The sequence below is a fragment of the Amphimedon queenslandica genome, unplaced genomic scaffold, assembly GCF_000090795.2.
Source record: "Amphimedon queenslandica unplaced genomic scaffold, v1.1 AMPQUscaffold_13427, whole genome shotgun sequence".
Taxonomy (NCBI): Eukaryota; Metazoa; Porifera; class Demospongiae; order Haplosclerida; family Niphatidae; genus Amphimedon; species Amphimedon queenslandica.
Genome location: NW_003546337.1, coordinates 210,882 through 222,254, shown reverse-complemented (window position 1 = coordinate 222,254; position 11,373 = coordinate 210,882). Strand labels below are relative to the sequence as shown.

At 36.1% G+C, this 11,373-nt stretch overlaps 6 protein-coding genes across 6 annotated transcripts in view; 4 read left to right on the top strand and 2 right to left on the bottom strand.

The window, feature by feature from the left end:
• LOC100636953 (uncharacterized amino acid permease YfnA-like) overlaps positions 1–204 on the top strand; it is a 4,274-nt gene extending 4,070 nt beyond the window's left edge. Inside the window, exon 5 of the mRNA XM_019995968.1 lies at positions 26–204. Coding sequence (XP_019851527.1) covers positions 26–162 — 137 coding nt within the window. The 3' untranslated portion in view covers positions 163–204. The remainder of the gene's footprint in view (positions 1–25) is intronic.
• LOC100632792 (protein CDV3 homolog) lies at positions 170–2,122 on the bottom strand. The gene is made up of 8 exons (XM_003386262.3): positions 2,082–2,122; positions 1,933–2,036; positions 1,530–1,888; positions 1,398–1,480; positions 1,288–1,343; positions 1,006–1,086; positions 727–889; positions 170–458 (listed from the first exon to the last, which is right to left on the bottom strand). The coding sequence occupies exons 3-8, from the start codon at positions 1,683–1,685 to the stop codon at positions 374–376; spliced, it is 624 nt and encodes a 207-aa protein (XP_003386310.1). The 5' UTR covers positions 1,686–1,888; positions 1,933–2,036; positions 2,082–2,122; the 3' UTR covers positions 170–373.
• LOC100636701 (sorting nexin-17-like) lies at positions 2,087–5,839 on the top strand. Its single transcript, XM_003386293.3, has 13 exons — positions 2,087–2,278; positions 2,327–2,401; positions 2,453–2,567; positions 2,785–2,849; positions 2,894–3,004; positions 3,291–3,381; positions 3,428–3,524; positions 4,393–4,555; positions 4,651–4,830; positions 4,889–5,050; positions 5,115–5,273; positions 5,321–5,524; positions 5,588–5,839. The coding sequence occupies exons 1-13, from the start codon at positions 2,153–2,155 to the stop codon at positions 5,657–5,659; spliced, it is 1,620 nt and encodes a 539-aa protein (XP_003386341.1). The 5' UTR covers positions 2,087–2,152; the 3' UTR covers positions 5,660–5,839.
• A 40-nt stretch (positions 5,840–5,879) lies between these two features.
• Positions 5,880–7,216, top strand: LOC100636576 (sulfotransferase 1C4-like). The gene is made up of 3 exons (XM_019995974.1): positions 5,880–6,363; positions 6,482–6,743; positions 6,842–7,216. The coding sequence occupies exons 1-3, from the start codon at positions 6,109–6,111 to the stop codon at positions 7,183–7,185; spliced, it is 861 nt and encodes a 286-aa protein (XP_019851533.1). The 5' UTR covers positions 5,880–6,108; the 3' UTR covers positions 7,186–7,216.
• A 12-nt stretch (positions 7,217–7,228) lies between these two features.
• Positions 7,229–8,080, bottom strand: LOC100636451 (cancer-related nucleoside-triphosphatase homolog). Its single transcript, XM_003386291.2, has 4 exons — positions 8,011–8,080; positions 7,767–7,962; positions 7,411–7,696; positions 7,229–7,355 (listed from the first exon to the last, which is right to left on the bottom strand). The coding sequence occupies exons 1-4, from the start codon at positions 8,057–8,059 to the stop codon at positions 7,281–7,283; spliced, it is 606 nt and encodes a 201-aa protein (XP_003386339.1). The 5' UTR covers positions 8,060–8,080; the 3' UTR covers positions 7,229–7,280.
• Positions 8,081–8,122: 42 nt separating this feature from the next.
• On the top strand, positions 8,123–10,573 carry LOC100632537 (UDP-N-acetylglucosamine--dolichyl-phosphate N-acetylglucosaminephosphotransferase-like). Its single transcript, XM_003386260.3, has 8 exons — positions 8,123–8,286; positions 8,338–8,431; positions 8,480–8,693; positions 8,930–9,164; positions 9,727–9,844; positions 9,899–9,969; positions 10,138–10,390; positions 10,445–10,573. The coding sequence occupies exons 1-8, from the start codon at positions 8,138–8,140 to the stop codon at positions 10,514–10,516; spliced, it is 1,206 nt and encodes a 401-aa protein (XP_003386308.1). The 5' UTR covers positions 8,123–8,137; the 3' UTR covers positions 10,517–10,573.
• The last annotated feature ends 800 nt before the right edge of the window (positions 10,574–11,373 follow it).

Here is an 11,373-nt window from a genome sequence, read left to right as displayed (position 1 = left end):
AGACTGGGGATATGGCTGGCCATTGGTATACTCATATATGTGTTCTATGGTATTTGGAACAGCAAAATGAGGGACTATGTTCCTAAAGCACCAGTAAAGCACACTCAAATAGAAGTCAAGAAAGGAAGTGTTAACGGTACTAATAACAGTGTGATTTATTAAACATAAATTTTTTTTGATATAAATACTTTTACTTTTTGCTGACATAAATGAAAAACAACAAAACAAAATGATAAACTAGATCATAGTAGATAGACACTCCAAGGAACCATTATGGTACAAAGACCAATGAAAGATCATAATGATATACTGACAAGGGTTTAATTATACTCGTGATAATAATAATAATAAATAATAATAATCAGGGGGCCCTTCAATCAGTTGCAAGAGCACTAAACTTGTTGTGTAGTGGTAGTTCAGTGTAGTCCTTCATGACTGGAGGAGGTTTCGGACTGTCACTACAAATTAAAAAGGAATAAACTTATTAAAGTGAGCTATTAAAAGAATGTAAACCAGCTGAGAGACTATACGAACTCCATTTCTACAATTCCATTCTAATTTAGTAATAAGTAACTGCAAATTTTAAATACAGAGGATGATTGTGCTTAGCTTATTCTGCTTTTCTATCATGCAAGATTAAAGACCATCACTCAGTATTAATCTTTCACTAAACACTCCCTCATTAAATTCATTAAAAGTAGACCATGCGTACTCTTATCCTCTCACCCTTTAGTGGCCACTGTTAGTGAAGGGAACGCTTGAGTACTGGATAAATCAGGAGGAGCTCCTGTTGGGTGTGGCTTCCTTGTTGCTTGGCGGAGACTAGGTGGGATATATCGACCTCCGGCTGTGTTATCGGCTAAACTAGTGACAGTTGTTGTTGGCTTTGCTACAATTGAAAGAGAAAACATCATTCATTAGTTTATAATAGTACTATTATTGGCACACAATGAAAGCAAAGTAACCACTTACTGGCACTCGTTATTTTAAACTCTATAAATTTACCTTCTACTTGAGTGCTTGTGCTAGATACTGGTTGCCATGGCGATGCGACAGAGCTCCTACTCACTATCTTAGTGTCACTCTCTACAACAAAAATAAAAACAATAACAACAACAACAATTCAACAACAATAAAGATGATGTTTATCCAATAACTTGATATTAAAAACACAGTAATTATTATGACTAATATTACAATTAATCTTAATTATTAAATTATAATTATTTAATATTATGCAATGCTTTTGGTCACTACTCAATAAATTACGTTACATTATTTACTGACGTTTAACTTCAGTATCATTGCTAGTTGATTTCTCATCCACCTTTTCACTCGAATCTCTATTCAAAATTAAAATAATTAATTTTAATAATTAACATTAAAAGGAGACTCACTCGTCTGTCAACAGCGCCACTCCCTGTATCTCCTCTGGGTTGATCTCAACATTGGAACCTTTGGACTCCAGCCATTCAGAATCCTACAATGAATCAATAGTAATGGTCTAAACACACAGAGACACCCTCTACCTCAGGTGGGTTAGATAGAGCCACTACAATGGGCTGGGTCTTCTCCTCCTCTTGCTTAGGCTGTCCCAGCTCAGCAGCGTCCTCTAGGTTCTGTAGGGTCGGCTTCTTCTTCTTTTTCTTGCCTTTCTTGGCAAAAAAACCATCCAAGTCTGCCATGCTGCTGTACCGACACAATATTTAATTAATGATGGGCAGTGCCACCCCTCCCACAAAATGGCTGCACAAAGTTAGTTTTAGCAAAATTACGGAGTTGCACGGAAATTATCATTCTTAAAGAAATCATCAATTTTATTTAAAGTTCTCTTTATATTTAGAGGCCTAGTTTAGTACGACGCCAGTGCCTTCTCTTGGCATTATATCTAAAAAATATATAAAAATTAATAAAATGGTTTGAAAAAGGTACCTAATACGATTGTTAGTCCTCATCCTAATCCACTGTGGAATGGGACGGTTCTGTCTCGCCTTTTTTGCGAGTATCTTCTTAATTTTAAAACTTTTATGAGAGCCCTAGAAGAGAGAGAGCAGTCACAGCAAACAAAGAAACACACTTACCATTTTCTAAAACACGTGCAGAAGAAAAAATTACGGAACACAAACCCGTAATTTATTGGTGGTAAGGAAGTATGCGGAATCTAGGATACTCCACAATTAAAAAAGGTGTGGCTAGTACCAAATTGGAGGAGAAAGAGATGCACATACACATTCCGTCCATTTCTGATGCCCTCGACAGCAAAGGGAGCAAATTCAAGGTAAAGAAGAATCTCTACAACTTTAAAAAGTTTCCCCCCTCCCCTTAGGTGTTTGATATATACGTTAACGGGCTTTATCACGGCTCAGTTAGGTATAGCCAACTACTCGATCTACACAATGAGGTATATAATCCTATTGAAATGGGTGCACTATTCACTAGCTAGCACCTGTAGGTAAAGGTTAAGTACAGTTCTGCTACTATAGTGGATTTCCCAGCCAAAGTGTTTATGATAAGCGAGGCACAGCTCCATGAGAGACGGAGAATGCTTGAAAGATACGTCCATTGCTGTAAGGTTTATGATCTTTGTATGTATACATATAGCGTACACCTCCATTTAACAGACAGCACCTAGTGTACCAATTACATTCCTTACTGTATAAAATAACCTCCACATAAAGGACACCTCTGTATAACAGAGACACAGTGTCCATTATATAGAGGCTAGTCTGCATACATGTAATGCCAATACTTGTAATATACTGATTCCTCTTCTCCTCCCTCCAGTGGCTCAGGATAGAAACATAGGCAGCAGCGACATGTTCCAAGACTTCATGTTATCTTGTCAACAAGTACTTCAATACTTCCATTTTAAGAGTGATCATAATCTTTACAGATATCGAGTGGTGAGGAAGACAAGGAGGTGGAGATTGACGTGTATCTTAGCAACGAGAAAAGCAAAAAGATTAAGTTTTCTTCTTTCGACAGGTCACCTCACGTCCTAGAAGTAAGTTATTGGATGTAGGAGATGAGAATGATGTGATTGTTTTATGGATTGTTTTTTATTCTGTGTTAATATAACAATTACTTGCACGCTTGACTTGTTGTTACAGTTACAATAGCTACATAAAAGACGACCATCTTTAGTACTTCCTTATCCACCATTGGCTAATTTTATTTTTAAATTATTTAGGAATTTAGGCTGAACAATGTTATTATTTTATGGTTTAATATTATAAATAGTTAATAACAACAATACAGTATACTTTTATTAATTATCATTGGGCTTTTAGGCTACTTGTAAATCAATCGGAGTATCGGAAGATTTGACACATTATTTTGGATTATTCATGGAATACTCTATCCCTGGAGATAAATGGAAAAGTGAATAACATTATTTATTTATTTATTTATTTGTTTGTTTGTTTAGCATTGCATTGTCTCAGTGATTTCCAGTGTCCATATCTCTCACTGTGTGCAGCCAATCGAAGTGAAGACTACAAGTTTAGACTTACCATCAAGAAATGGTTAGTTTATACTGCTAGTATTATCCATGGCCGTAACTTGAAAATTCCAGCTCGGAATCAGCTCAAACTTTCTATGTAATACAAGTACATCAATATGTATCAGAAAATGTAATAAAAATTTGGGGTGATTTCGGAGTCATTTTTTGGAAAAAACCATGGGCTATAGTACAGGGAAATTTTCAGAAATTGGTTCGTTTTTTAAAATGGCCGTAACTCGAAAATTTGAGCTCGGAATTGTCTCAAACTTTCTAGACAGCATAAGTACATCAATATGTATCAGAAAATGTAATAAAAATTTGGGGTGATTTCGGAGCCATTTTTTGGAAAAAAACCATGGGCTATAGTACAGGGAAATTTTCAGAAATTGGTTCATTTTTTAAAATGGCCGTAACTCGAAAATTTGAGCTCGGAATCGTCTCAAACTTTCTACACAACATAAGTGTATCAATATGTATCAGAAAATGTAATAAAAATTTGGGGTGATTTTGGAGCCATTTTTTGGAAAAAACCATGGGCTATAGTACAGGGAAATTTTCAGAAATTGGTTCGTTTTTTAAAGTGGCCGTAACTGGAAAATTTGAGCTCGGAATTGGCTCAAACTTTCTACACAGCATGAGTACATCAATATGTATCAGAAAATGTAATAAAAATTGGGGGTGATTTCGGAGCCATTTTTTGGAAAAAACCATGGGCTATAGTACAGGGAAATTTTCAGAAATTGGTTCGTTTTTTAAAATGGCCATGATTTGAAAATTTGGCTCAAACTTTTCACAGAGTGTAAGATAGTAATGAATATTGGTTTGTGGCCCTATAGCTGTAATTATTCCTGATATAATTAGTTTTTAAGTCTCTTCTATTCTGCCTGTAGGTTCTTCAGTCCAAAGTTCCTCACAGATTGTTTATCCGACAGTACTGCATTGAACATGATCTACATTGAGACTATAAGGGACATTGACACTGAGACACTGACAGTACCAGACTCCATTAAAGATAAACTTGTGTCTCTTAAGAAATCTGGCAAGAGAAAAGAAGTGAATATTATTATTGTAAAATTTTGTGGTGCCTCTAAATTTTTGTTGATAAGTCTACAAAAATTCAACTGTGTAATTTTATTTTTCCTTTATAGTTTATAGAGACACTCTCCTCCCAGCCTACATGTTTGTTTGGTTATAATTATTGTGAGGGACTTCTTTTTAACGATCAGAGTACATCCAGTGCTCTAGCAGGTGGAACTAAAATTGTATTGAAAGACATAGAGAAAGTGTATCCCATTTCTAAAATGAGGTGCTGGAAAGTCGGAGTACTTGTAAGAAAAACATTTAAACTATTGCACTTTTACTTTTTAAAATTTTAATTTTCTTTAGAGAGGTAACAGGGAACATTTCTTTTCATTTGAGTATGAGTACTCTCATCAAAAGTTTGTTTGGGTCGTCCTAAAGGGCGTGTCCACAATACTACTGGCCCAGTCCATCACTCGTGCAGTGGAGGAGTTCCTGGTCCTTAGCAAGAACAAGTCAATTAGAAAAGTAACTAACGTGATCCTCTTTATCATTATTAATGGTCTCCTTTTTCTTGTGATTTTTATCACAGCCTAGTGAGAACTTGTTTTCAAGACGTCCCGAGAGACCCTTCCCCTCATTTGAGCTGACCTTAGGTCCACCAGCTGGCGAGGACATTCACATGGCAGCAGCTGCTAGTGATAGTCAGAGCCCGTCCATTGTAAGGACTGAATCACAATCATCATCTAAAGTAATGTTACAAATATTAAATTAATTAATTAATATTGTTATTATTAGGATTCTGAAGTAAGCACAGATTCTGAAGAAAACAATACATCAAATACACGAGCCGATATTCACGTGACCACACCCACTGTCACGCCCACAACTAGTAATGAAAGTCCATCACTAGGAGGAGGAGGAGGAGGGACTTATGTAACATCTGGTTCTAGCAAAAAAACAAAATCCTCGGGAAATAAGAAGTCTTTAGTTCCAAATTATGTAAGTATGGACTGTACTAACGTATAGTACGAAAATGAATAATTTTTTAAATAAATTTTTAAGGTTAAATCAAAGAAAAAGGACGAGGAAGAGATTGCGTTTAATCCAACATTTCTATCAGATGCTGATTTGTAGCAGCTGGGACCCACCCTCACTCCATTAAAAGCAATTTGTAATTCTTATAAAATATTATGTACATGATGATCTGTTGGTAGTAATTTTTATATTCTTTTATTGTCACAATGTAAGTCAACATGTTTTTGACTTTAGAATTTCATTGTTTTAATTTTTTGTATGATTAATTTATAAAACATGTTCTCCATGAAAAGATATAAAATAAAATGTGCATTTTAATACACCAAAAAGAACAATATATAAAGTATTCCTTTAAAATTGTGTTTTTACTGATCCACTCAAGCAGTAACAGACACTATATTGTTGGCATTACTATATTGGCATGAAGTTTCTAAATCGACTGATTCATGAGCCAGTTATTCCTAGGAATGTCATTTTTTCCAAGTGTAGAAACTACATTAGAAGCCCTAAGTAAGCCTTAAGATTAGTTTCTACAAGAAAGTTGCCTGATGTCTGAAGCATCACTAAACCTACCTTATTATGAAAGAGTCCCTTTAACTCATTATATCAATGTAGACTGGGTCAAGGAACTGGTTCACTTTCCTGTCTCTACTGATGATCTGTTTATAGCAACTTATTTGAAGTCAGGAACAACTTGGACCCAACAGATAGTGTCACTCATTCAGACTGGAGGAGAGGACAGCTCTGAGCATGTATTTAATAATGTGCCATGGTTTGAAATGCTTGGAAAAGATGCAGTTATGGTAAGAAATGAAATATTGCATATAGTCTTGTAAAGAAACTTTATCTTGTATAAAACTGTCTTCAATCATGATACCATTTTGCTGCGTCTTCATTTAATCATTTGATGTACTCATGTAGGCTCTACCAAAGCCAAAGGCTATGAAAACCCATCTCTCCTATCACATGATGCCTGGGCGGGACCCAGCTGCAACTCCTGCTAAATATATTTACGTTGCACGTAATCCGAAAGATGTTGCTGTATCATTCTATTTTCACTGCCTTCGCTATAAATGCTACAAGTTTACAGGTAGCTGGAATACATTCTTTGAGCTGTACATGAAGGGAGAGGTGGACTTTGGTCTTTGGTCTGATCATGTACTGGAGTGGTGGAGGCACAAAGGTACATGAGCTACATTCATTAAAGAATGCGTAGTTGTAGTAAATGTGGTGGCCTCTGATATACAATTTAATAATCTATGTGTGAATTCATCATTTCAGATGCTGATAATATATTGTTCTTGAAGTATGAAGACATGAAGAGAGACCTTACAAGTGCAGTACAATCAATAGCAGATTTCATGGGATCCGATCTTAATGAATCCATCATACAAAAGATATCAAGGAAATGCTCTTTTGAGAACATGAAATTGAACCCTCTAGCAAATCCTGATGATCTTCTAGAGGTAAAGGTCAAAATTAAAAATGATGCCTCCAGTGGTTTCCTACGTAAAGGGGACATTGGAGACTGGAGGAATTACTTCAGCAGTGAGCAGTCAGTGAGGGTTGATGATGAGTTTGTTAAGAAAGTTGCTGAAAGTGGATTGGAATTTGATTATGACTGAAAACATGAAAAATATTTGAACTTCTTTTAATATTATTATAGTATTTGGCTACCGTTTTCATTAATGAAAAATCAGATGAAATAACTTTTTGAGTTTTAAATAATTTTAATCGCGTCCATTAATTGTTTTGTTATACTTTCACTGAGAGAGTCCCGATTGAACTCAGTGACCTAATTATCAGTACAAACAAAGAAATATTTAATTATTTATTATTATTATTAATACCTCTATTAAGGAACAGTCTTGTCTCCTTTTAATTTCCTCAACAACTGCTAAACCACGTCCCTTAGACAGAGGCACTGTTGCCAGAACAACAAGATCCTTTTGATCAAAAACTCTCTTGATTGCTGTCGAAAACGGTTTACTAAACAGCTCCATTTTCCCAATCTCGTCCAATACTAAAACTTGTTTTGTTGAAAATGAGTCGTTCACAATCGGCAGGACACATTTCTCAAATGATGAAACATCTACAGTGTAACGTCCTACAACTGGAGCAGCTGCATCGTGTGACCTAAATTTCGACAAGGTTTTTTTGATATGCATTAGTATAATAATTATTATTAATTTTTCATTAATCATACCCGTTATTCTTTAATCTTGCTAAAGGTGATCTGTGTCCATCCAACGTGACAACATCAAACCCAACCCTACCTCCTCCTCCTCCTCTTCTGTGATCATGATGTTGGCGTAACTCTTGAGTATAGAAACCAGACATTTTGATTCCTTCTTTTCTTAGACCCTGACATATTGATTGAACCAGTGTTGTCTTACCAATCCCTAATGCCACATGGTAACTAATACATGATAAATACTGTCTCTCTCTACCTGGAGGACCTGTAATTAATACATGTTTGCTGGAGCTGGCAGAAGCCATTTTAGTTTGGCGGGTTTTGGCGGGTTTTGCTGAGTGGGTGTGGCTCAGTTTAGATCTACTTTAGGTCCGCCTATTAAAATGGAGTCAGTATGGGCAGTTGTATTATCTCTTGTTTATTCTTTAGTGGCTCACTTCATCTGCTATCAAGCGATAAAGAACTTTAAAGATATGTTTATAAAGGCAGGGATGTTTGGCAAAGACCTCAACAAGACAAGTGAAGAGAAAATGTAAGAATTGCTAAACCATGAAAGCCATTTTAAAAACAATCCAACCCACAGTCCTGAAGGTCTTGGTGTAGTTTCTGGTGCCATGTTCCTCATTAGCTGCTTCCTTTTCATTCCGATTCCTTTCCTTGACTATTCCGAGCTGCAGGTAAGCCCGTTACCATGGTAACGCATCACATGATCTCTCCTCCTCCAGTTCACCCAGTTCATCTGTGCCCTCCTCTCAATCTGTTGTATGATATTCCTTGGATTTGCTGATGACGTTCTTGATCTAAGATGGCGTCACAAGCTCTTCCTACCCACCATTGCCTCTCTCCCTCTCCTAGCAGTTTATTTTGTCAGCGGAGGCTCTACGACCATCATAGTTCCGATACCTCTTAGGCCCCTACTGGGATACGACCTTCATTTAGGTAGCTATTGTGTAGCGGGTGGTTTTAGAGGAACTAAATCATTGTTGTAGTGACCAGCTGGTTTTAATTTGGCCAGTTTGCTGCCATAAGCTTTTAAGCATGTTCAAAATGATTCAAAATGGCGGGTTTTATTTTGACGATTGGCCATAATTTCCAAATTTTTAACCCCTCCAAATATATTATTGATATTATTCTTCCCCTCCCTCCCTTTCTCTTCCCCTCCCTCCCTCTAAAAGGTGTCCTAGTATACATATACATGGGTATGCTAGCTGTGTTCTGTACTAACGCGATTAACATACTGGCTGGTGTCAATGGAGTCGAAACAGGTCAATCTGTCATCATTGGGACCTCCATAGCTGTATTCAACGTCATTGAAATAGCCAGAGATCAGTTTGCTGCTAAGCATCTCTTTTCTTTGTATCTCATATTACCATTCATTGCTGTATCTCTTGCTTTACTCAGACATAACTGGTAAGTGGTAAGCACATATACAACCTTGTACAGGGACTTGGCTTGATTTCGGAGCAACTTTAAAAATTTGTAAAAAATCTAAATTTGATCAGAATCAGCTGAAATTTTTTATGCAATATAAAAACATGTATATGTACCAGAAAACATTATAAAAATGGAGAATTTTCTCCTTTTCATTTTTGGTGAAATTTGGCTAAAGACCCTGTACTATAGTACAGGGACTTTTACCTGATTTTGGAGCAACTTTAAAAATTCATAAAAAATCTAAATTTGATCAGAATCAGCTGAAACTTTCTATGCAATATGAAAACATGTATATGTACCAGAAAACATTATAAAAATGGAGAATTCTCTCCTTTTCAATTTTGGCAAAATTTGGCCAAAGATCCTGTACTATAGTACAGGGACTTTACCCAATTTTGGAGCAACTTTTGAAATTTGTAAAAAGTTCATTTTTGATTGGAATCAGCTCAAACTTTTTACACAACTTAAGAACATGTATATACATTTATGTGTCCAGTGTGTTGTTGTTTATGATAATTATTTTACTTTTCATTTTTAGGTATCCTTCAAAAGTTTTTGTCGGCGATACTTTGTGTTATTTTGCTGGCATGACTTTTGCTGTGGTAGCCATTTTGGGATCTTTTAGCAAAACAATGCTTTTGTTTTTTATACCCCAGGTTAGCAAGAGAGAATCTGATTGGTCGGTTCAGATCACATGATCTCTTCTTTAGGTTTTCAATTTCCTTTATTCTGTTCCCCAGCTGTTTGGTATAATACCCTGTCCAAGACACCGACTGCCAAAGTATGCCTGAGAATCAGTGTTAGTTCTAGAAATAGGTTTGGGAGACCAACCTAACTGTAAATGATAGATTTTAGGAGACCTAGACCAAATATGAGAGACCAAAAGTCACCTAAACTCCCTCTAGATCTAACAGTGTATTTATAATATTAATATTATTTCTTCCAACAGGTTTGATAGAGCTACTGGACTCTTAGGAATGAGCTATGCTAAGTTCTCTCCCGACCAGATGGGTCCTGGTGGAGCCGCTCTTTTAAAAACCCTCTCCTTCTTACGATTAGCCAAAGTCGAGTGGTCCCCGCCCTCAGGGAAAGAAAAGAAGGCGGAGATTAGCGTCAATAATTTGACTATTATTAATTATTTGCTTAAATTTATTGGCCCCACCCACGAGAGGACCCTCACCATATACATAATGACAGTACAGGTAAAACTGGTTTGACTGGTTTTCTTTATAATTACTCTCTCTCTCCTTCATTAGGTGGTAGGTACTATTATTGCTTTTAGTATAAGATACGGGTTTGTGAGGTTTTTCTATGACGTGGTACAATAACAGTGATTGTTTTTTCTCTTCTTATAAAATGATACACTTGCATTTAATCCTGTAAAATGCTATGAAAAATAATAATATACTGTAGTAAAACACCACAGTAAAGTAATGAGTAATGAGTAGATAATGAGACGGTTTATATAGCAATAGTAAATGTTACTCCTCCACTTTTACCACAAGGAATAACTTAAATTGCTCACACCCAAAAATTGCTAGCTTGCAATGAAAGAGGGAGGATTCTTGTTGCTGTCCATTCTTCTTTCAAGCCTAGTCCTGAACTGCAAGGCAATCACTATAGAAAGAATTCCATCATCAAAGTATGTAATAGCTTCTGAAGGTGAAGATGTATTGATATACTGTCTCACTCTTAATATTGACATGTCACAAGCTCAAACATCATGGAGCATCCAAAAAATTGGAGAAAGCATGTTTACCCCATTGACATTCAATGGGTCTACTGGTGAAGTCACATTACCATCAGAATATATAGGGCAATTGACAGCAGTTGGTGAAATAGTACAAGGATTTAGTCCAACAAGGACATTTCAAACTAACTTTACTTTATTGAACTTCACTGGAGAGTTTGATTTAGCTCAGATTCTTTGTGGTATAAGGAATCCTAACGAAAATTTTGTGTATACCATAGGACTACCAGGTAACTTAATTATAAAATTAAAAAATTAAATCAATAGATGTCTCATAGCTACTCCATCTCTTCTGACAAGTGGCTCTGTTCAAACAGTAGGAGAAGGTAATGTTGTAAGTGTTAATCTACAGGGAGGACCACCCAATGCATTCCCTCCAACTATAACATCTTCACAATTATCATTAAATGGTAATCCTGTATCTAACACTGGAGT